The sequence below is a fragment of the Ammospiza nelsoni genome, chromosome 4 (assembly GCF_027579445.1).
Source record: "Ammospiza nelsoni isolate bAmmNel1 chromosome 4, bAmmNel1.pri, whole genome shotgun sequence".
Classification (NCBI taxonomy): Eukaryota; Metazoa; Chordata; class Aves; order Passeriformes; family Passerellidae; genus Ammospiza; species Ammospiza nelsoni.
The window spans coordinates 55,199,537-55,225,285 of record NC_080636.1 but is presented as its reverse complement, the minus strand read 5'-3'; the positions used below and the strand labels follow the sequence as shown (position 1 = coordinate 55,225,285).

The 25,749-nt window shown below is 37.6% G+C and overlaps 1 protein-coding gene across 1 annotated transcript in view; it reads left to right on the top strand.

Moving 5' to 3' along the window:
- Positions 1–25,749, top strand: part of HHIP (hedgehog interacting protein) — a 70,924-nt gene that overhangs the window by 31,856 nt on the left and 13,319 nt on the right. The window contains exons 5-11 of the mRNA XM_059470759.1: positions 16,964–17,115; positions 17,554–17,727; positions 18,563–18,706; positions 19,590–19,711; positions 21,788–21,911; positions 22,269–22,399; positions 22,979–23,060. Of these exons, the coding sequence (XP_059326742.1) occupies positions 16,964–17,115; positions 17,554–17,727; positions 18,563–18,706; positions 19,590–19,711; positions 21,788–21,911; positions 22,269–22,399; positions 22,979–23,060 (929 nt within the window). The remainder of the gene's footprint in view (positions 1–16,963; positions 17,116–17,553; positions 17,728–18,562; positions 18,707–19,589; positions 19,712–21,787; positions 21,912–22,268; positions 22,400–22,978; positions 23,061–25,749) is intronic.

Genomic DNA, 25,749 nt, shown 5'->3' with positions numbered 1-25,749 from the left:
ATGTAATGGGATTTGGAAAAGAAAAAGTCTGCAGGGATCTCTATCTGTAGCTCTGATTCATTCCTTCTGGCTGGGCTGTCCAGTCAGAGGTAGTTCTTCCCCAGCACAACGAAGATCCAAGGTTTCTGTTTAAAAACTAGAATCCAGAGATATCCTCCCCAAGATATCTTTCTTATCCTCCACTCTCTCTTCCCACCATAAAACCCATCAAGCTGCTTTAAACACTGTAAAGTTTAGAACTTCATATCAGGCTGGCTCCTCTCTGTCATAAGAATTACTTTAATTCCTCAAACAGCAGTATTCAAATGAAATTTGCCAAAAGCATGGATGTGCATCAGAGTTCAGAAGTAACAGATACTGTGATGTTGCTGACTTAATGGCTGTGAACGGCAGATGTGCACAGAAGGGTGTGAAAGAAGCCTCACCACTCACACTACTTCCACTGAAGACTGTGTCCTTTAAGGGGTTGATTTTCAGAACTCTTAATCACTGCTGTAACCAGATACTTAGACTTGAATATTTATTATATACGTAAGGCATTAAATACTTATTGTGATTTATAGCTTGGGTTAGGATGTTATTTTTAAATAAGCCATGTAAAGTACCTTCAGTCCTGTCCATTCACACACATGAGGCAGACTCCAAAATCATGAAATTGGCTTAAAAGCCATGTGCCTAAAGAGTTCATTTGAAAACAGGGGGAGTGGAAATTCACTGCCTCCTTACTTTTTAGTTTGATTTGTGTTCTCAGACTTCTTCCTGCAATCAAGAAGTCTGAAGGTTTCAAAATAAAAAGCTGAAAACCTGCTTGCAGTGCTTTATTCTACTAATTTCAGCTTTCAATACACCTCTTATACTTGCAGAGCTTCTAATTTAATTGCGGGCATTGGCTACACGACATACTAAGATGTGTGCACACAGCTATGTAATTCCACAACATAATGAAATATTAGTTGTAATTAACAAGAGACTGGATTGCTGAGGTTCTGTGGCATGCCTGCAAATGTTTGAGCCCACATTCCTTCCATACAGTCAGCTCTGAGGAGGCTCATAAGTCCCTCATGCAGGGAGGCTGTGGGAAGAGCCCATCTGGGCAGGGAGCAGGGGAACCTGCTGGTGTTCTGGAGAATATCAGCTCTCTTTCAATCTTAGAGCAGAAAGGGCAATTTTCATATTACACTTATTACATTTGGTGTGTCCCTGGGAGATTTTCCTCTATCAGTTCCAAGAACAATTGCAAGGAAATATTTCTGAGTTTATGAATTTGTAACGGAAGTGAATTTACCACTTTTAAATATGTTTAAGCAGTTACATTTTTATTCCTCAGATATAGCAAACTCTGTATAGCCTGCCATTTTTTCAGAAGTTACTGTTCTTTTTCTCCTAAGGAACCATATTCCTATAGCTTTAGTGAGGCTCTACTAATTATTACATACCTCATATTTCTAAAGAAGAAATTATGTTTATGTTAGCTATTTTTCTTTCAGGAATCGTTCCATTCAGTATGTAAGTATAGATTGCAAATGTGTGAATTTCCTATTCCTTTTTGAGGGGGAAGGGAGAGTAATAGAAAATGTTGGCATTAATGAAGGAATAATATATCAGTGTATTACAATATTCTGACAACTCTAGTAATTTTTTCTACTTTGAATTTGAATAAGTGTCACATTTAGCTAATGTCCATTCAAATGCAAAAGTGTAAATAATGACATCATTTAAAACAGATGCCCAAGTCTTCCAATGACAACAACAAAATCAGGAATAATGAATAATATTTACTTAAATTTTAAGTTTATATTAAGTAATGCAATGGACTTTTGAAAAAGCTGTCAGGGGTCTTTGGATTAAATGGGTCCACATCATTTGTGTACTGCATATCTTTGAAATATGACTTGAAAGATGTAATCCCAGTTGATAATTCCATTACAAATTAACTCAACTGGCAGATATTTGTCTAAGGACAAGGATGCTGATGAGCCAGTCATGCTGAAATAACAAAACATGAGTCCATGACTCCCCTAAAACTTTTTTTATGTTTGATTCCAAGAAGCCTTTGCAGACCAACTGTGATAAATGTGCATTTGTCACATGGAAGGGGAAATTGTTTCCTACATAAAACAATTATGATGATGGTTATTTCTTTTAGGAGAGAGCCACACCAAAGAGCACGTTTCCTTTCTTCATGTGAGCCCTAAGACTCCGGACTAAAACTTTGGTTCTTACAGACAATCACATTTTTGACAAATTGCTACTGCTGTACTCCTATCATTCCTGGACTGTTTGGGGTTTGGTTTTGTTTTGTTTCAAACAAGTTACAAAGATGGCTTAACTTCAGAGAGATTTTCTTAATGAAATCCATTCCACCCAGAAGGTGTTCTCTCTAACAAATGGGAAACATCACTAAATTTAACCTAAAGTCTGAGCATATGGAAAGCTACATAGATGATGTCAGACATTACAAATATTATTTGTACTTGCTAGTTTACTTCAAGGGAAATTATGAGAATGACATCATAATGATGACTGACTAATTTTTATTAGTGTTTTCTCTCTGAAACTCTACACTTAGGGTTATAAAGAAAAACAGCTTTTAAAATGCCGTATCTGTTATTCTTTTCTAACACTTTGTGATTTTCTTCTTTATAAAAGATATTCATATTTTAAAATACCATAGATACTATCAGCTCTCATTCTACTCCTTTGACATGTCAAATATTTTTTGTCAAAAAGAAAAAAAAATATTATTTAATGCTCATAAAAGATAGGTCGTGATCACATCATCTTTTAAATTAATTGCTGCTTGGGTTGGCCTACAAACCTATAAACTCTGCTGGAACACTTGTAGCTAATTTCTTTACAACAGCTTCTTACCCTGGGAATGAATTATGCTGATGAAGGGGTGATGACCAGCTTAGGAAAAGCGATATGTTCCTGCAGTCAGCAAAGACAAATCACAGGGTGCCACAACTTTGGAAACCTCCAAAATCCACAGAACCCGTAGAGCTGTATTTTACAGCAAGAACCCCGGTGATGCAGCATTGCATAAGCACTTTTTGCAAAGGTCTGCTGGGTCATTTTGCTGAGGACCTCTTACAGGATCAGCTCCAGCTCTGCAGGGCTGCTCAGGCACTCTGTTATCTTCAGAGCTGGAGAAAGCAGCAGCCAAGGACACCAATAAAACAGCATCTCCCACAGCAAGGCAAGGAACATTCTTTGAGCCCAGACAAAGGGCATCCCTACAGGAATACTGGGAGAGTCATCAAGGGATGAGATACGATGATTCAAGTCAGCAGGGACTCCACAACTAAAACTTGGTGGGTGGCACAGGAGAATTGTAGAGAATTCCCCTCCCTATTTTTAGGAACTTAGTACCACCAGACTGCATTCCTGGGCCCTTTCCTGAGGACAAGATTAGGCCACAACACCACAAATCTCCATGACCATATTAGTATCTTTCTCCAAACGCTCTTGCCCCATTCAGCACTGTGTTTATGGTTGACCTCAAAGGCAATGGTCTTATAAATGTGTTTATGGTTCAGCATGTTCATAGATGTTATACATATTAGGACCTTTGTTTATCTGTGAAGACTTGTTTTCATGAGAAATTAATATTTATGGTATCACAGTGCTTACACACTCCAGGGTAGCTTAAATGCTGTGCCCCAATGGAGCCATCATATTCATGAATTAATTTAATATGCAAAATTCAAGGATGAATTTAGCATCAATAATCCCTGCCAGATCTGGATATTTGGCTCTGACTTCTGGCATAAAGCGATGCATTGTCAGTCGCAGCTCCCACATGGATATATTTACATTAGGTGTGCAAAGGCAAGCTTCACAATGTGACTCCCATGGCTGAGTTGAAGTCCCACTGGTAAAGCCTTTAAGAAATTACCCCCTCTCAGTCTTTTCCACCCTCTTGCCTTAGCAATGCTGAGTGAGTATCTAACTGCTCTTATTTCATTCCAGTGCAAAGCAAAGAAAGTTCAGCAAATAACCAAGGATTGGTACCATCACACAGCATTACAGAGTTTTACTTCCAGAAAATCCAGCAACATCTTCCATAAATGATGTGTATGTGAGCTCAAAGATATCCCAAAACAAGAGGTGTAGGTTGTATCAATGGCATCATTCAGCTGAGCACAAAAGGAAAGTCAGTTCTGAGACTGATTTGCAGAGCAATTCTAAAGAGAGCTACACCGCCATGTAATGGGCCTATACTCCAAGGAATGCTCCCCTAACCAGCCCCATTTGCAAATGATTTTCAAGATAAAAATGAGCAAATGATCTGTAATAGATAATAAACAGCTAATCATTACATCACACACACCACATCAGTTAATACAGATACATTTATTAAACCTCTTTTATATAAGACTTAACGTTAAAGCATTCTATTTTATCAAGGATTCAAAGGGATTAGAGTTTAATTTGTTATTTTAGTATACTATACCTTTAAATTGTTGACATATAAGTTGTATAAATAGAAACACCATAAATCTCTTAAAAAATGTACCATAAATTTTTTATGTATGACCTTTAAGTAACAGCAGTCTGTTGCATAACTCTGCAGGGGAAGTCACATGGTGGAAACCTCATATTTCCTTAAATTTATGGTTGTTTCTTGGTGGTCTAAAAGACTTCTTTCCTTTTTTTTTTTTTTTTCTAAAGTTGTAATCTTAGTAAATTGTTTAATGTTTGGTCTAATGCAGGTCAGTGTAAGTTCTTATTTAGATTTATAATAGGAAATATATAATGTCAGATACCAATGAAGCCTGGCTAATAAAGTCAAGGATACCAGTGTTATGTTTCATTATAATGATGTGAAGATAATGCCTTTAGCTGCATAACCACCACGTTAGCTACAGACCATAAAATAATCTTTATGAAATCTCAGGGTAAGATTAATTAAGAGAAAATTCTCCACTTTTTTCCAGTACTTTTTTTTCCTCCTCAATCAGAAGCACTTTTGATTGATAAACTGCCTCATCAACATTGTATCAGATCTCATTTACTGACACCAAAAATCAAGTAAACACTGAAGCAGAGAGAATTGGCTACCTCATGTTATCCTTTTTTGTAGTAGAAAAAAAAATCAGTGGAGTTTGGGCATGTGTCTAAATACTTGCTGAATTAGGGCCTTATGAAACAAAATTTTATATTAAGGTAATGATCATTGCTATTACTTAGAGGAAATTTTACTCTTTCCAACTCCAAAAGAGTTTGGTTTACACTCACAGCAGTGTTATCAGCATCAATAGAAAGGGTCTGCCTCAAGTTAAAACATGCAAGGGAATATAAGTTGCGTGAACAAGAAGAAATTATTAGTGGTTTTCCACCTCCACTGAAATCCTCAGAATCCAAAATAGGAATTTACACCACTTGGCAGAATAAAAATTAAACCCCACTCAGAAATGTCAATATTTAAAATACGTAGTACAACCATAATTTAATGAGTTCTTTAAAAATACACAGGGCACATACATGAAGTGCAGTTTTCAAAACCCTTTTTCCCCAACAATGGAATTCAATGTTGCAGGCATAACAACATTTGTTTATTCTATACCATAAAAAAAATCCTTTTAGATAATTCAAAGACCATTTATTTAAGCCTTAAGATATGCAAATCAAGCATGTGTGCACTGTTTATATCCACTCACGTTCCTCTTTTGGGGCTACAAAAACCAATGACATTCTATGAGAATTTAACCTACAAGGCCTAGGAAAACTGAATTTGTCTAAATGCTGGATGCAAGTGTATGTAGTGAATATGTGCGTAATACATCAGCATAAACAGCTTGGAAAATCCAAGCCCTGCACAGTCATAAATCCTCCCCCGAGAGGCAGATGTGCAAGGCAGATGTGCATGTTCCACGGGAGATGCAAGTGAAAGCAGTGCTTTGTATGTCCAGCCTGGCAAAGGATGGGGGCAGGTTTAGATTGGATATGAGGAAGGAATTCTTGACTGTGAGGGTGAAGAGACACTGGCACAGGTTGCCCCTCAATCAAAGACACCCCGTGGTGTGCCTTCAGTGTCTTAGGAACATTTGGTTCAATTGACTTCTGTCATCCTGTTTAAAGTTCTCTCTCAGGTGCTATGCAAGTTCAATGCCTACTAAAAAGAATTGAAAATAAAATAATGAAAATAATGAAAATTCTTTTTTCCCTTTTTTGCATTCAGATTTCTGGATAAGTACTAATACAATTGATACATGTTAAATAAATACCTCCAGAAGTGTTTAAGAGTGAGAAATCAGTTTTGTTAAAAATCTGCTGAAAACCAAATTAGGACCAAGACACAACAAGAGCCATTTTACTGCCATCGTATGAGCATTGCTCAATTAACGAACAGGTAATTTGTAAAATGAGTGTCTTTGAGCCTGGAACAGGGTTAATCCAGAATCCTGACAGGCATGAAAGCTTAGCAAACCTTTTATTTTCTCAACAATTTTCTTCAAAAAGAGCATTTAGAGCCTGAACTTAGAGGAAGGATGATAGTACTCAAGGCTAGTCTGGAGCAGAAGGCAAATGTACACCAAAAAGAGAGTCCAGAACTTTTTCCTATCCAAGGCAAGGCATTCATTATCCTCACAAATAACAGAAAAATCAGCACTGCTGGGGCTTTCACAAGTAGATGAGGGTGTCAAGGGAGAGGCAAAAATCCATCCCGCAGGCAGCGAGTCTTAGGAACCTCAGAATGCTGGCAATGGCTTCGTTAGAAACCAGAGAGCCTTCCTATGCCAAGAACAGACACTAAAATCTCAGACAGTTAATGCCAGAACAGGATAGAGAGGAGTGAGAATATTCTGAGATTTTGAAAACATACTCTCACCAAGTGTGGACTGAAAGGTTCTCAGAAAAGGCCAAATGAAATATTTCATTTCAGTGTTGACATTATTTTAACTAAAACTAATTTCTAAACTGAAAACAACTCACTGAAATAATCAAAATTCCCACTTTTACACGTATTAGAACTGGATGTTCCAAGAACTTCAGAACTATTTCAGTTTTTGCCCCCCAAACACAACATGTGTGACAAGCAAACCTCCCTTTCCATGAGGGAAAGCGGGGGCTTGGACAAACCAGCATTTTCCAACACTGTCTTTACTGAGAGAGCTTCCAGCCTCTTGTACTGAAGACATTTTTCATAGTAATTTACTGGTTGTCTTAGGGCAAATGAGTTCTGAAGTTGTATGTCTGCATCAGCTATTGACACACACAAACATATTCCTCCAATTATTCCATATGCATGCAGAGCCTCACCCTATTTCATTTTTATAACTGAGCATGCTTAACACATTCCTTCTTTGCAATGTCCAAAACTATCTTTGCATTCTCAACAAGAAACATATTTCTCATTCACACATCTTGGGCCAAACCCAGATGGTATTAGTTTCCTACAAGGGTATTTCCTGTATGTCTGAATTGTCAACACGGCTGTGGATTGCCATCATTCTCCTCTTATATACAGATCCTAGTCATGGAGAGCAAACCGTATATCCTCCACCGCCCTGCTTTTTCCACTTGGCACATTTCATGAAAATATTCACGTCTCTCTTCAAAATATTAATATTTTTTCTCACTATTTTAGTTGAGAGGTAAAGACAAGACCTGTATGAGGGATCCACAAAAAAATGATTATTTTGATGATTTTAGCTTCTGGTGTCCGCAAAACATCTGTGGAAAAAATCTGGATATCTCTGGATTTATTTACTCATGATTTTCAGGTAGCTGGCAAAATACATATATTTTACTGAAAGAACTAAAATAATTTGATTGGTTAAGGCAGTATTTAAAGCCAAGCTTAACTGCAGCAGTGTGAGGATGTGCTCACTGGTCTTTCTGCCCTTGGGCTGCTCAGATCCTGGGGCACTGGGAGGTTGAAGGGATTGGCAAAGAACTGGGAAGAAAAATCCTTGGGCAGTACCAGAGAATGCAAACGCATTTTTCTTCCCAGCTGCCATTCAGTACCTTTTCAGAAATGTGAGGGTTCAATGCTTAAATGTGTTTCTGACAATGGTACAAACATGATCCATGTGCATGATTTTTGTTGAAAAAAATGAAATCATAGCCTTTTTTGGATTATTTCTGGATGCATTTGTACCAGGACTCCAAAAAGTGCAGTCCTTATATTTCAAGGAGTTTGATTTTAGATAAAAAATACAGTTCCAATGCTCAGACTCACATATGGAAGCTTAAAACTCAGTAGCAGATACTGGACATCTAAATGGGTTTTCTCTTTGCATTTGTGCCAGTTAAGACAAGACTTTTTGGAACAGCTGAATGGCCAAAGAATGTAGGCATAAACAATTTCAATACTGGAGTAAGAAGACATAGAAGAGTGGCCTAGCCTTCATACAGTAGTGCTGCTGTATGTCTACTGGTAAAATCTTGAAGAACATTGACAGAGCTTCTAAATACAAATTCTGACTTTGCCTATTATGTTTAGCTCAATAATTACTGAGAAACCAGCAACACATGCAACCAGCACTTGCTTTGAAGATATGACACGTTATTATCAAAACTATGCTGAATGCTGATGCCAAATAGAGGCTGAAATATGCCTTGCCATGCATCCAGATTTCAGAGTCCAAAAGTTCTTTGGATATTAGAGAGCAGAATAGCATTCGCTTTATCTCTAGGATTTGCACACACATTTTTTGGCAACTGAGAAACAGTGACATGTTCCCATCTTTCAGGCCTGTAGGCAAAGCCTCACGTTCTATGTGGGGTCTGTGCCCTCAGGAGAGAACCTCAGACAAGATCATAGGTGCTATATAAGCACAAATTGCAGTAAACCTTTTTTTATCCTTCCTGTCTCTCTACTGTGTTCTTTATGCTACTTGAACTTCTATCCTTCAGATTGTCTCCCATTCCCCTACTAAAATCCATTCCGCTAATGCTATTTTCCAGTTTCTTACAATAAGAAAAGGAGATTTGAAATATCTTGCAAAAATCACTTTAAAGCCTTTCCTAAATACCTTCAGAGCCTTAGTGACAAGCCAGAAATTTACTTAAGAAATAACCTTCAATGGAGAATATTACCTTCATATTTACAGCAAAGATTGAGCAATATTTTGATAAGCCATGGAACTCACTCTTCTCTCAAAACAATGACAGAGCTCATAAAGGCCACAGTTTAATCCAGGTTATGTTGATTATCATGGTAATACTTGGCAAAGGAATAGAAAAGGTGTGGACTGAATGAAGCTCCTCTAGCTCTTTATTAATCTCTGGCAAAAGGTATCCTGTTGAAGGGGTGGTTTTTAGAATTCTTTTAACCATTTCTTTTGCAAGATACAGACTGCTAGCAACGTCTGGCACTTGCTGAGCAGGTTTTTAATACCCAATAGCATGCAGACAAGAGTAAGGACATGGAGACCAATCTAAGTGGAAATCTAAAGCTTTTTTCCTTCAAGCTGGCTGTGGTTTTCTGTGTTCTCTCCCAGCCCCACAATATTTAAGTACATAGCTGATGTGAATGTACTGTTCCTTTTGCAAGCAGAAAAAGCAAATACCTGCTCTCACAGGTGACAGTTCAGCACTGGGAGCCAAAGGAGAAAGGCAGAATTGTTTGTATGAGTAATGTCATCATGGCATATTCCCATTTGCATCCCTCTTTTTTGAAACTAGTTATTTTTAATGCCTACAATTAGACAGATCAACATTTCTGGTTTTAATTTAATGCAGAGAGTATGATAATTACTGTTATTCTGTTCTGAATTATATCCCTAAATTTCCATATAAAGTGGTCATGGTAAAACAGCATGAATTTGTTTTTGATTATCAGAGTATAGAATTTGATGCAGGTTCATTCATTTTACATAAGCACTGTCAAATTTGCTCTGTGTCACTGTACATCCTTTTTTTCCCCTCTCTCAGCAGAAATGTCTTATAGCTCATTTAAAGTGTTATAGACTTTTTTGTAGACACTTATTAAAATTAGCAGCCGAAGAAGATCTTTGCATGGTAGTAGGATTTTTATTTTTCCATAGCATATTTTTATCCATAGGAAGGACAAAAATGGCAGCAGTGACTGGCTGAAATGTCATGCCATAGAAAAAGCAACTTATGTATTGAATTGTAATTCTTAAATTTGTAATTTTGACAACTCTCTGCCATTAATCTGCATTTTAAACAAAATGAAAAATTGTATTGAACATGCTACTGAAAAATAAAGATAAGTTTTATATACATAGTGAGGGAAGGAGAGCATGAGAAAACCAGAACAGATGGCTGAAAGGATCATAGTCAAATCAGAACATTGGTAGAAGAGGAAGTCACTAAGAAGATTTATTTGTATTGTTTCTGTATTTACAGAAAAATAAAGTCAGGTAGCATCAAAATAGGGTGTAAGTTTTAAAAAGTCATTCTTGATTGGAAAGGGAAAAGCCCCAGTTTTGGTGACTGGGAAAAAGAATTATTGGTGTCTTGTCATCATGTCATGTATTTGTGAATGTTAATGGAACATAGTCTGTTCTCTGTGGGGCATCATCTGAGCCAATTTTATTGCACTGCCCACTGAAAGAGAGTTGTAAAATTTGCCTTTATCACAGAAGTGGTGTGGAAAGGTGGATAAAGGTTCAGAGCAACAGAAAGGAGGAGGAAAAAATACAAAGGTCATCAGGTCTATTCTCCCCTATTAATGAAGGATTTTCATGGTCAGTAAATTTCTGAACACTTACTGCATTCCCATTCACTGGAAGGAAGCTTTCTCTGCTATCCTGGAAGGCCAATTCTGCAGCACAATAGACCTCAAACCAATCCAGCAGAAAACCTGTCAGGGAAAGACAGTCTGCTGTGGAAGAATGCTGAAGAGGAAAAGTGTAGGAGAGCAGATATGCCAAATAAATAAATAAAAGAGCAGAAAGTGGAGGCATGCCAGGGAACTGAGAAGGAGCATACTTATTTTTTACCTTCCCATAGTGGCCTCCGCTGGTGAACCACTCACTGAGTTGCTGGTGGAATGTAAAGCTTCCTTGAAAATAAATCCAGCTGGGGACAGAGGTGGAATCACCACCTGTGTTCCCAGAGGATAAATGCTGCTTACAGCTCAAGAGGCCTCTGTGGTGCAGGAAAGTGTGTAATTCACACCTTCCTGAGCCAGCTTTACTGAATGCAATAATCATCTGGTCTTTATTTGAATCTCCCTCTTCCGGGACTGATTTCCACTGTCTTCTGTTATTCCAATTCTCCTAAAGCAGTGCAGTACATAAAGTTTCTCAGTCCAGATGCAGACCTCACATGGGCTCATGGCCACCTCCTTGCAAGCACACTCGCAGCCCTGTGTCGCTCTGCCCAAAACTTCTCAATTATTGGCTGGCTCTGGGCAGTCTCAAGGCTTTCGGCTGCTCCCAACCAATAACTGGGAGAGCTGGGAAAGCAGGATTCCTGTTGTACCAGAAGAGTGTGAAGGAGGCAAGCTGTGGGTTTGTGTTGGGTTGGCATCTGCATTTATAAGTTTCGTGTACTTTCTTTAGGAGGACGGGAAGAAAGAATTGTATTATCAGGGGACGAGGATTGTCATTTGGATTAAACTAAAGACTTGCCCAGCAGAACAGCAAAATCTGGAGTTGAGAAATTAAAAAAATAAGTACAGAGGACTAGGACTAGAAGTGAAAGGTCCTGCATTTAGTGACTGGTATCTTCAAAGGACTGTGAAGGTAAGGAAAAGAAAAAAATGATCCCCCCATGTCAAAATTTTGTCTTTGCTGCAACAGAAGTAAGAAGAAAAAAAGAATTAGGTTTTAAGTTCTAGTGCTGCCAAACATCAGAACAGAAAACTTTGTGATGGATGCACTTTGGCCATTTTCAGCTAAATCCTTCCCTGCACCTAACTGAATAAAAGGCATCTCTAACTTCAGTAGGTTTTGTGCTTAAATTCCAAGCCAGAGTACAGTCCTTTAAGTATTTCTCATGTATAAATTTAATTGTAACACATTCCTGTACCTAAAGTTATTTTAAAGTCAAGTATTAAAATAGTGCATTTGTTGAAATCAGTAAAAAATAATGAAAATATTTTTTTAAAAATCCTTAGATAACTGCAAAGCCCTTTATAAACAAGGGAAAAAGCAAAGCTCTGCAACACAAGAGGAAAAAGGAAATGCTTTGGAGATAGGGTGTAGTGTGTAGCCCATACCGAGCCATGACATCAGTGTAATTATTTTCCCCTAAGGTAAATGTCTAATGTTACAAATCCTTCCCTTGCCAGAGGCCTCAGGCCCCACAGATAGCAAAGCACTGGAGTCCTCAACACCCAAGAGGTCTCACAGAGCTCTGCTCCTGCAGCCCAGACAACTTCTGCGTGTTTGCTGATTTCCACCAGGCAGGGGCAATTCCCCCTTGGAGCTCAGAGTAGGTGGTGCAGCTTGAAGGGCAGGGTGTACCCCTGCAGCAGACCTGGGCAGCCTTCTGCTCCTGCTGGAGTCTCATTTCTGTCCTGTGCTGGGGCCAAATTTCCAAAACATGGCAATTAAGCAAACACTTCCCACTGAGAAGAATACCTGACACTGATCTTCAGCCCTCCTGCATCTCGTTCTCAAGAGTTCAGATGGTGCTGCCTGATAAGAGGTTTTACCCTTCACCCATGTTTTTTTACAAATAAAACTCCTTAAGATCAAACACTTGGTAAGGCATATTGGTTATGCTATTTATTACGTAGGAAATAAACTAAATTAAAGGTGATTATATTACTTCAACAACTTACCCAGCACTTGTGCTATAAGAATAGATGAAAAAAAAAGAGATAAAGATAGTACAGTTAAAATATTGGGTGTTGAATTTGCATATTTAAGCACAACCCCTTTTTAAAAACGTTGTTACTCCATTCCAACATGACAGTGAGTTTGTCCAGAGAAAAAAGTCAAGTATAAATACCATTATATACCATATATTTATATATACCATCACATTAGTACTGTTAAGTATAAATACCATTATTTTATAAGTATCATATAAAGAGTGCATTTCAAAATCAGTTTTAAAGGAATATGCTACCTACATTGTTTACTTTTAAGCCACACAGAGTAATAGAAATAAATGGTCACGTCTGGTTTTGCTTACTAGCATTAATTACTACTAAGGATATGTAATTAAGGGTGATACTTACAATATGATCTATTTTAAATTAAATAATTTAAAATACCAGTTAAAGCATTCCTGTGTATTTCTCTGTATTTACTATACGTAATAACACATATATTGACATAATTAAATGGCAGCATGTCTTAAAAATAAGTGCAGCATATGTTTATGAATTACAGAAAAAGTATAATATCTTAATAATATAATAAAACTTCTGTCTATAATACCAGAGTACATTTGAAAGCACACAAATTGGAAGCAGAGCCCAGCTAAGGAGTGGTTACATGAAAATAGCTCCATTCTATTAAAATCCAGCATTCACATGCCTCACATCCAGTATTCACAGGCAAGTTACTTCTCTTTGTGTTAGGTCAGAATACAAAGTGGGTAATTTTGTGCACTTGTTTACATTTTTACAAGTGTAAATATATTATAGCAGAAATTACAATGCAAAAAGAAGTATCAAAAATATCCTTCAGTTGGGAACACATACTGCTCCAATATACTTTCAGAACTGACATAACCTAGCTAAACAACCCTTTAGAAATGAAAAATATAGAAACACTTTGTTTTAATGTTTACTTGGCTTTGTACTGACTTTATGGAATTCTGATTAAATTATTTTCATGGCTCTGGTCTTAAACTAGACCAAACTGGGGTTTAAAGGTCCGAGGTCCCTGGCCTAAGGCAATCAGTTTTGGAAAAAAGTGTAGTATTGGTGCAGAAGGTGTCACAGCCACCAACAGGAGAGGGGAGCCTTCAAGCTACAGAGCAGCACAGGCAGACATCGAAAGTGGGAGCTGCCAGATTTAGTTACGACACAAATTTCACATTGGCCCCAGTCCACAGTATGTTTAAGTAATTAATACTCATTTCAGCCAACCATCATTCTTTGTCTTCAACAGACATCCCAATGGAATACAAAGATTTGTCTCATTCTTCTTGCCCTTCCTTATACAACTGACAAACATTAATGGTTATTTCATCAAATAGTGCAGTGCAGAATCTCATACAAGCTGATTTGTCATCTACAGTTTGTTGGTGCTGGTTCCATCTAAAGGGAAACTTTCAAAGAAAAGGATGTCAATAACCTTTTAAACTGCCAAGAAAAAGATACAACTATTTGACATGGTATACACAGGAAAGACTGTAAAGCCTGGGTGCTGGTTTCCCATCAAAAGTCCATTGATAAAAAATAAAATAGAGGAATATTCTATAGAGAAAGTCTGAGATTTTGTACAGAATTATTTGGTTTGGTAGTACTAAAATTACTACTCTAAAGGGATTTTGCTGGGTATCTTTCCATTTACCACGCAGCATATGAGACAATACTACAGAAAACTATATACTTTCTGGCACATAGAGGGTATTTTAAAAGCTATGGAAGTGTGGCAGGGATTTGGTTGGGAAGAACAGGTTTGCCAGTTAGTGATAAAGTTCAAAATACACATGAAGAATTGGTTTCCAAAAGCAGGAAAACTAAATATGGAAAAACTCATCTGGATTTCTCGTTGAACGTGAGCCAACTAATGTCTTGATGCTGCACTGATTTCAGTATCTTGGAGGGATATTCACAAAGTTTTTATTAACTGCATGAGTAAATAGACTTTTTAGAACAAAATGTGTCTATCTGACTGTGAAAAACAGCAATATAACATTTCAAGAAGCAATAGAAACAATCTATAAAGTGATACACTGCTCTCTAACAATCATGCAAGGCAGCAATAAATAAAAGTCAAGGCCTGATCCTACAAATGCAACTTGCCATAGTTACTACCTTGCAGGTCCAGTGTTTCATTCATTTTTCACATTCTTGCGTCATTAAAAGCTCTTAATTTAATTTTCACCTGTTTACGCTTTCAACAACTTCGCTTTCACACTGAGACGGCTGCCATGGCATCAAGCACTAAATAAAATCTTCAGCTCAGTAACAAAAAGATCTTTTCTTACTAATACTTTCAATAACTCACCTTGCATGGCAGACCTAGTGTGACTCACTGACATTCCTGAGCCCTTAAATGAGTTGAACTCATCTCTCAGGAGAAGAAATAGGACTGTCTTTGTCTGGGCACAACAGACAGAATCATTCCTCAGGAATCTTTGAAATATGCCTTCCTGTTCCCAAAGCAACTGATTTGTCTGCCTTTGCTTCAGACTTTATCAGAGCAACTTGGTCAAAGCTCTTAGAAACTCAAACAATAATATCTACAATCAGTTCAGACTCAGCTGCAGAATTATTTTTGGCTCATAAAGGAGAAAGAGCTGGATTGGCAGTCCCTTCATCCATGATGACTGCAACTGATTTGGCAGCTCTAACTAGACTTTCAAAACTAACCTCTCTGATAACCCCCTGAAACTAAATTTTTCTAGCAAACAAACTAGCAAATTTTGTCTGCCTCTAAATTAGCAGGATCCAGATTTCATTGTACAAATCTGTTTGTATGGAAATCTCTTGACCTATTTACATCTCCATTTCTGACTCAGGTTTCTCTTTGGTGGTTGTGATTAAAAAGGAAGTACAGCAATCATGTTGAATTAAAATAAATTAAAGCTGTGCACTTTCCCAATTAGGCCCTTTGTGGGATGACTTTCAACAGGAAGACAGGCCCATCCATCACTCTGAAGTGCAAATACATTTTAAAGCTTCATCCTCTGTTATAATTTCAAATTTCATAATTACTTATCTTGGGTGTGGTTAGAGTTGCAAAACGTTGTCTCCTTATGGGTGCAGAGCGAGAGCACTTGAATCTACAACAGAGTCACTGGTTCTAGTTTTGAAGGGCTGGCAAGTCCTGAGTCAAACCCCAAAACCTCTATCACTTTGTGAATAATCACATAATTAATTGAATTTGAATTGTTAACTACGTGCTGTGTTTATTTCCGTGCCTCAGCTTCGCTCCCTGTATTGCCTCAAGAGCAAAAAAAGAATCTGAGTTTTATTCTTCCTTTATACAAATACAGTTTTAGGCATAGTAATAGTACATACATTTTTAGAAGCTTTTTAGAAACCGAAAAGCCTTCTATTTAAGTTGACAGGGTATTTGCATTGTCACAGTACATTACATGGATTGGATGCTTAACATATAACTGTACTGTTCTTCATGGCAAACATAATAACAAAAGCAAGTTGTTCTGAGATTTTTCTAATTCTATTAAAAAAAAACCAAAAAAACCCAAAAAAACAAAAAACAAACAAAAAAACCCAAAAAAACAAACAAAAAAAAACCAAAAAACCAAACCCAAAACCCCTTTCCAGTGAGGGACCATATGTAAAACTATGGTTTCTCTGCACACAGACCAAGGCTGCTTATTACCTACAGTACACCAGCTATGATGAACAGACCACCATAGTTGTGACAACTGATGTTGCTGCCTCCAGGGTAAAACAAAGGTTTACATATTACACAAGCAATTTAACTGTTTTCTAAACATATTGCCAAGACAGTGGGAGTTGGCAGCCAGCACTGTGTTTTAGGTTTTGGATACTTGGATTAGAAGTGACTGCTGATTATAGACCTTTTTATTCATCTTCTACGAATTACAAGCAACCTAGTAACCCAGCAAAGAATCCTTCACAGCACTTAAACTTGTCTTCATGGCTTCCCAAAGATTACATACACAAATCACTCCACAAAAGTGGCGTAACAGACTTGTGCATAGATAACTACATAAGGCAATTGTCTTGTTCTAACTCTTAAAGACTTCCCCAAAGTGAAATGTTTTATAATCCTTTTTGTGCAGTAGTCAGGAAAGAAATAAGAGTTTGGGCAAAGATTATCCACAAGAAAGAAACTTTTTTTTTTTTTGGGTTCCAGCTGAAACACAATAAAGAACATAATTAACTTCACAATTCTTTGTGTTTTTCATTTGACTGCAGGGAGGAGATGAAAGAGGACTGTTAAGCCTTGCATTCCACCCCAATTACAAGAAAAATGGAAAGCTGTATGTGTCTTATACCACCAACCAAGAACGGTGGGCTATTGGACCTCATGACCACATCCTTAGGGTTGTAGAGTACACAGTATCCAGGTATCAGTAGAAGTCTAAAATTAACAAACTCTGTATTTCTCAGCAACCTCTGCACTTTAGTATTTCTGATTTCTAAAATGAATATAAGTTTACAATGTATAAACTTGGGCACCTGCAGAAAACCTATTGTGGATTTTATTTCAAATAGTAATTTTGGAATGATAGGAAGAGCATAGTTTTTTTCTTTTTAAGACTTTTTTTCAGTTATTCTGTCATTTTTTTATTATGATTACTTCCTACTTATTGTGCATAGGCAGCAAAGTAATTGTTTGTGAATGCTGGAAAATTGAAATGTCTCAGAAATAACTGTTAGGCATTTTTCAGCCAAGTTACAACATCCACATCTCGAAGTATAATTTGAATGAGTCAAGTGTATTTTCAGAAAGAAGAACAAAGATAGTGAACTGTGAAAACTGTGTTCGTATCTTTAACTTGCAGGAAAAATCCACACCAAGTTGACATGAGGACAGCAAGAGTGTTTTTAGAAGTAGCAGAACTCCATCGAAAACATCTAGGAGGACAGCTGCTGTTTGGCCCAGATGGCTTCCTATACATTTTTCTTGGAGATGGCATGATCACTCTAGATGACATGGAGGAGATGGATGGTTTAAGGTACAAAAACTACCAGTGGATAGACTTCTATTATTGTGCTCAAAGACCTCTTTGGCTCAGGAGATTTGCAGGTGCTGCTGTGGTTTTTAAAATATTTCTTAAGTACAACGGTATACTCAAAACCCAGACCAGAGGGCAATTGTAGTACCTGGTTTTAAATTAATGGAATGGAATTAATTTAAACATTACATCGTTTCATGTTTATGGTAAGAGTGTGCTCCTCTACTTTCCTTTCCTCCATCTCAGTCACAAATGTAAGTTAAAACACATTTTGGTTTCTCCTGTTTCTTGTAACGAGAAAGTTCTGAATCCTTATAAAAAAGTATCAACACCTGCATTGAAACAATATATATTTTCTCACTTGCTTTCTATATAATTAGTCTTTGGATTGTATTGTGACTAGAAATCGCTGAATTCAAGAGTAGGATCCAAAGTGTGAGCAAAAAGCACTTTGTAATTACGAAGACTTTATATCCAAAATTACTCTAGATGACACACAGTATAAAAGACTTAGTAGCCTTATATTTGAGGCCCTAAATCATTTTGATGTTTAGAACATTATTCTTATGATCAAGTTGTTTCCCAACAACATGATCAGAGACATTTTGGTCTGCACATAACAAGGCAAGGTATTTGCCAAAGTGAATCTCTGAAAGGCTCTGCTACACTTCTTTGGACTTGCATCCACCACGATGGACTTGCATCCATCACTACTGATTGATTAATCAGTAAAGTGGCTTGTTTATTTTGCTGGCTCACTCTAGTATTATATGGATTACATTTGCCAGTGAAACACCTTTAAAAACCCAATTATTTTACCCTCCAACTCTCTCAGTGATTTTACAGGTTCTGTATTGCGCCTCGATGTCAATACTGACCTGTGCAATGTCCCTTACTCCATCCCACGGAGCAACCCACACTTCAACAGCACCAACCAACCTCCTGAGATTTTTGCACATGGACTCCACAATCCAGGCCGGTAAGTGAGTTTTTGCTAAACTGAAATTGCTCTGGAGCAGACAGTTTTCAACCCAGCTTGCTTTTATACAGACAGGCAGCAATATTTCAGTAATAAAAGCACTCGTGAACTTTTTGAATCTTCCACTCCTCCACCTCCACACATATGTCACAGTTAGAAACAAATGTACATTGGCAAAGGGGAAAGAGAAGAGCATGCACAGCTACTACAAGTCAAGACCAAAATGACAGAAACAAAGTACAGAATTTTTAGCTTTAATTAGTAATAAAATTACTACCTTAGTGAAAGAAAAGAGCTTAAAGGAGAAAGCTGGTAAAGTACAGCTGAAATGGAAATCTTGACTGGGAAAAAAAGGCACGTGGAAAACAAATGAGAACATCTGGTGATATCTAAACAATAGCAAGGAGGAGAACAATGCTTTAACTAAACAACACATAATTCAGCAAATTAGGTGGGTGGTAGTACTGAAGTGACATTTAAAGTCTTGGTTTGAAAAAAAATCAGAAAGTCAAGTTGTTCAGATAAGGACTTGATTCTTGGACTTTTTAACAGTCCAAAATTCCTACACCATGTAAGTTCATTTAGCTTAAGGCACTATTCTTTTCGGGTGCTATATTGCAGACTACATTATATCACCAGGGAAAATCGTTTTATTTCACATTACATAGAAATGTGAGGAATGGGAAATTGTCTTATCTCCTGTGCATAAATCCAATGCGTTTCTCAGGTATTTTGACTCAGCATGAAAAAGGTCCCTCAAATGAAACAATAGGCACCACAAAGAAACAATAATGCTTTAAAATGTAATGCTTCATATTGATAGTTACATGTTATGAACTCACCTTTCTCATGGATTTTCTCTTTTTTTGTTGCTGTTTTAAAGGTGTGCTGTGGACCGGCACCCAACAGATGTAAACGTCAATTTAACTATACTTTGTTCAGATTCAAATGGAAAGAACAGATCTTCAGCAAGAATCTTACAAATAATAAAGGGCAAAGACTATGGTAAGTTCTATCCAGGGTAAAGCTGCTGGCAATAGTCAGGTTCTGTTTCCATGGAATAATAAACAGAAAAAGAAGAGAATATGTAAAGGCCTGTATAGCCATGATAGGAAACTTACAGCATAGAGACTACTTATCTGAGATAGAAGCGAAATTTCTATATTTTCAAAAGAAATCTTCAATGTAGAAGCGGATAAAAGATGCAGGCCAAAACCAAATGGAAATGACTCAACTTTGTTCTTGTTGGTGTAGAATATCATGTAAATAAGATTTAACAAATTTGACAGTTGCTAGTCTGTCAAAGATCTCACTGTTGCTGCATATTTTGGATCATAAAGAGAATATTTTGGAATATCAGGAAATGATGGAAATGCATTCTTAGTTTTCTTAGTATTCTTAGTCTTTCACAAATAACCTTTTGAGAGAGAGAATGGAAACCTCATGTAATGTGCCTCTTATAATGGAAAAAGTGAGATAGACAACAGCAGACCACAACCAAACAGGGAAATGACTGAGCTCTGTTTAAATGTTACTAAAAATAAAAAACTTAGAAAAAGGCACTATGCTGCTACTTCATAATAAATTACTAGTTTAGATTAGATTACAAAAAGATAAGTACACTCAATTCAGGACTTTAAAATATTAAAGTGCTTCATGCTCTCTCTGAATCTGTATGATTGCCAGTCACAATTTCAGTTTGATGTTTAACTCTGGTGCTCACCAAGGTCCCTTGCAAGTTCAGGCAAGCCAGGTGATACTTCCTGTGAGCTATCACCTGCCTTGACTGCCCATTTAGCACCTTGTAAATTCCTGATGGTAACATGCGATAAATGCCAACGGTGTCTAAAGGCATTGAGAACTGGCCTGTCTCCTGGAACGTAGCATTTCCCTTTTTAATCACATCCCTGGGTTCTCCCACCTGTACTCCCCTTAAAAGCAAAGCAGCTGGGCTGGCTGGCACAACAGGACACAATAGCATAATGCAATTGTACTACTTCAGTTATTGCATGGATTTTCTGTGTCCATTTTATGAAAGCCAAACCAAAGAATAATATTTGGTTAACCACTGCTCCAATGGAATTTTGACTGCATCCTTATTGCAGAGTAAACTAACAATATTGTGTCTGTCCCGAGCAGCTTGCCAATATTAATACTACGCTGTGGGTCAATGGCTTCAATAAAAAGAGTTCATCACTGTTTTCTCCCCCATAAAATTTCAGCTCTAACTCATGTAGAACACTCTGGGAAATGCATTTTTCAAAGGCTTGCAGATAGCCCGCTGACTAAAAAAAATTCCTATTAAAAAATGGTCAACTGGCTGTGGCTTTCTTTAAAATTATGCAGCTAGCATGTCAAATGGAGCCTGCTTGTACCCTAAGTGGTATTTGGTTGCATGATTAGGAACATGTAGACTGGAACTTCCTTGAAGAATTGTTTGATAGGACTAAAATCTGTGGTTTTGTGAAATAAAAAAGCAGAAAAGAAGTACAGGAATAGCAACTAATACAGCAGCATAAAATAAATTACCATGAGAAGATACAGCCAGTAATAGTAGTGTTTTATGGGATATAACACACATACCATCTTTAAAACTGTGAATTGGGAAGTTTCTCAAACCATTGAAAGGATTTCAAAACTAATTCTACTGAAAATCACTGGAATTTCTGCACTAGACTCTACAGTGAATGGGGGTTATTTTGTTCCTGAAGTTCAGGAGATCCAGTCTGCAGACAGATTGACATGTAGAAATTAACAGCAGTAATCACTCTGGTTTCAATGGAACTTCAGCCTGATCTTTATGTAGTTTTATTCTCCCAGCTTGTGCACATGGAAGAAAGCAATTATAGCCTCGCCTTTTGAAATCTTTAATGGATTGTTTCACAAACAGACTTTGTTTTAATTTTCTGATTTTTTTTAATATCTCATTTCTGAGATGTTAACGTTGCAATGTCAATGCATCCTGAATTCTGAGGACTCTTTAAATGGAATTAATCTTTTTAACTGAGGCAGTGACATTTTCCTAGATGTGCATCAATATGAAAATGCATATGATCTAATGCTACGGTAGTTCCTTTTCAGAGAGTGAGCCCTCCCTTCTAGAATTCAAGCCCTTCAGCAGTGGCTCCCTGGTTGGTGGATTTGTGTACCGGGGCTGCCAGTCGGAGCGGCTCTATGGAAGTTACGTGTTTGGAGACCGCAACGGGTACGTGTGTACAGCTCACTGCAAACAGCAATGCATGGCAGGTGGATTCAGTCACTCAGCTGCCTGTGTAAAGCCACACCAACAGTCTTGTATGATGTGTCACTTGGCCAGTTTAGCAGTGGGGTAATGCAGATTAGATTCTAGATTTGGGAATAAAATAGCGCAGCATTCTAATGAATGGTGACATACAGAACGTACCTAATCCTTGGGAAAAGGTACAGAAGTTGTAAGACAAAGAACTGCACAGATGTATCTATGATGCTACTTGCAGCAAGTGTTTACTTATTTATATGGACAATGAAAACTCTCTGTTCAAAATGTAATATAACTCTCTTTTTTATGTGTTTGTGAATGTAGAAATTTTTTAACACTGCAACAGAGTCCTGCAACCAAACAGTGGCAAGAGAAACCCCTCTGTCTTGGCAACACTGGCTCATGTAGAGGTTTCTTTTCAGGCCCTGTCTTGGGATTTGGAGAAGATGAATTAGGTAAATACTAAAAGAGTTTTTCTTAAGTTATAAGGCTTATCAGTAATTTCTGCAGCGGTATTCATAATTAAATGTTTAAAAAGAAGGCTATCTGTCCTACGTCAAAGCTGCTTTCACTGCTCTCAGCTACACCTCAGCAGCCTTGTAGGAAGAACTGAGAAGAGAATGTGTCACTGGAAAGGGCAAAAATCCTTATTGTGTCTCACATGCTGTGAACCTGGCACTCACTATGACACAATGTATAAAATACTTGCTTTTATTTCCAGCATTACAGAATTAAAGGGCAAAGATATGAGCAGACTGACCCTTCTTCTCCCTTCCTCACCTATTTAATTTTTTTAATCAATTCTATACTATATGAAAAAAAACCCTCATGATAGAATGTTCTTCACATTTTAGCATCCATTTGGGGAAAGTGCTTATATAAATTTTCAAATAACAAATGATTCCTTTGTATATTTCAGTGTTTCTTCTGAAGTTTTTTAAATCTCATTTGGCAAATACAACCAGATCACAAAAGTCATGTATTTAACATCTTAGGAAAGGAGAAGTAATTTATTCCACTGTTTTTCCTAACAGGTGAGATTTACATATTATCAAGCAGTAAAAGTATGACACAGCCTCACAGTGGAAAACTCTACAAGATCGTTGACCCAAAAAGGTGAGTATTGCACTTCTTTTTGGGATCAGCCTTTTCCTCAATAGGTTAAAAACCAGAAGGTAACTGCAGTTCTGTTCATGTGGCTGAATTATGCAATACTGTTGTTCAATAAAAAGGAAAATTCCTGATGCAGGGCGCTCCCTAAAAGCAAATGTTCCAGCAGCAGCAAGCAGAATTGATTCACTGTCTCAAAGGAAGTGAATGTAAGAACAGCAGAGGGGTAACCAGCGCTAACTTCTGGGAATTTTTACACTTTGACATTGTGCTGAAAGCTGCACTTTCCCACCTAGATGTATATTCTTAGTGTGTTTTCATAGAGAAGTTGACCTATTTAATTTGGAACCATATGGACTGGAAGAAGATGCTCCTGGTAGTTCTGAAGCCGAGTGATTTGTAAGCACCACAGAAAGTTATGCAGCACCAGTGGAAGGCAATTGCTGGAATTCTCCCCAGCACTGCTGCTTCCTCACCTGCCACTGTGGTGGGACAGAGCACAACAGGAGCTGCCTCCAAAGATCAGCACTGTGAGACAAAACCTGTTCTGTGTACTAAACAGCAAGTACAGAAAATAACCTGTGAGTCCTAGCCAGGGTTGGTTTGGCTGTAAGTAAGCTCTAAGGGACTCGCTCAGTCTTTCCCAAATATCTCTTCAGTCTTTCCCAAATATCTCTTCTCCAGTTGTACAGGAGATACCACCAATGGACAATAATAGAGAGGACTCATTTCTCAGTAGGTGTGAGTTGTCACTGCTCACTAATATTGAACATACCCCTTCCATACCCCTTCTATTACATATCTCTCCCTTGGCAGGCTTGGAGCACCAAGGAGGGAAATCCTCTGTCCTTGGACTCTGTGCCAGAAACACAGGGAATTCTTTAACTATTCTTAAAGAACTGCTTCCAAAGGGCTTATAAATCCCACTCAAGTGATTTATAAGACATGGAATTAATAGGATTTTTCTAATTATTGAGACTAATTTACCAGTTGTAAAATGAGGATAAATGAAAATTATCAAGGCAAAGCTCCTCAAGGCATGATCTTTGCAGAGCAGCTGGATGTATGAAAAGATTAAGGAATCTGGAAGGACTGCAAAAAGCCAGTTCCCAACATGACCCAGGGGCCCCAGCAGCAATAAGAGCTGATGATTAGCAGATAGATACTCACTTTAGCTGGAGGAATACCATGTTCTCCATGATGGATCTTGCTGCTCTATCAGACCAAGTTCTGACGTGTAAAAGTTGCACATCCATCCTGCAAAAGAATCAGAAATCAACACAAAAGGAGTCAGCCATCAGAAGTGAAGTTTGTTGTATAATTACTTTGACCCCATCACACCCTACAAAAGCAGCTGCCTATTTGTTCAGCATCTACTTCAGCATGTTCCTCCATGGGTATCAGATACAGTCAGACTTCCATTTTTGGCTTTCCTATTAAGGGAGGAATTTATTTTCTTGTCAGACTTAAATTCTAGACATTGTTAGTGGGATAGCAAGGGAATACAACAAGAAAATCATGACACTGGTTGCACACTGTACTGTAAGTTAGAGTTTCAGGGGTAGTAGACTTTCAGTGTTTTATAATTGTACTACCCCAAAACTACAACAAATAATTTGGAAGCAGATGTTACTGCAGGTTGGTGCAGTCTGTCAGTCAAGGTTATTATGTATGTTTTATTTATGCTTTCTGGTATTGAAAACATTTTTTTAGAACAAAACTTGCCATTCTTCCTAGGATTGTTTAGTCTGTTGGTGTATGGTTTTAAGTGAATTTTACACCCTAAATCCACTATTAGTATCTAATTACATGGGGCTGCCTTTTTTGACCTCAGCTTTTTGTTCTTGTTACCTCTTCCAGTAGGGTGGTCTTCAGCTGACATACCTGAAAGGCCAGACCTCCCATTGCTGCACTCATGGTTGGCTGTTCTCATGCGTGGAAAAGGGTCAAGACTGTGTTTGGTTACTGGTGAAAGTAACCAGAAAACTATAAAATACTTTTGTAAATTGGCACACAGTTGAAATTAAACAGACTGTGGCACAGGGATATAGTTTTTGGTAACACTTCTCAGAAACATGGGATAATTTTCATTCAGGCAAAGTTTTGAGTTTTGCTGTCTTTCAATCTCACACCACTGCAGCTTTTAAGGGAAGGATAATGAGTGACTTCCACAATGGAGCATGGGAGATATATTTACCATTCCATGCTGAGTTCATACCACCCATGTAAACTCCATGGCTTTGGCAAATGTTCATGTAAAGTTTTAGTAACAAAATAATGTTATTTACAAGATAATATTCTTTTCCATGTTAATATTTTGTTGCTTCTCCTCGTGGTGTGCACCACACCAATGCAACAAATATTCACATAAACCCTACCACAATAAGCTTTGTAAAACACAAAGTAAGGATGCTACAGGTGGACTATGAGTAGGTGGTAATAATAAAATAATGAACCTATTGATTTGTCATGTCTTAGAAATTCATTACTTACTAAAAAACCCCTGTGAGAGGTGGTCCCTGGCAGACCTGTTAATTTGCAAAATAATCTTCAATGCCTGGGGCAGTGTAGAAGAACAAAATTATCATGCCCTAGAGTAGCCCCTTGCTGGAAATTAACAGTTCCATGCAAACCCAACCTTCTTCTCCTTGTGGTCATTTGTAAGCTGCTGCAAGCTTACAAAATTATTATTTTA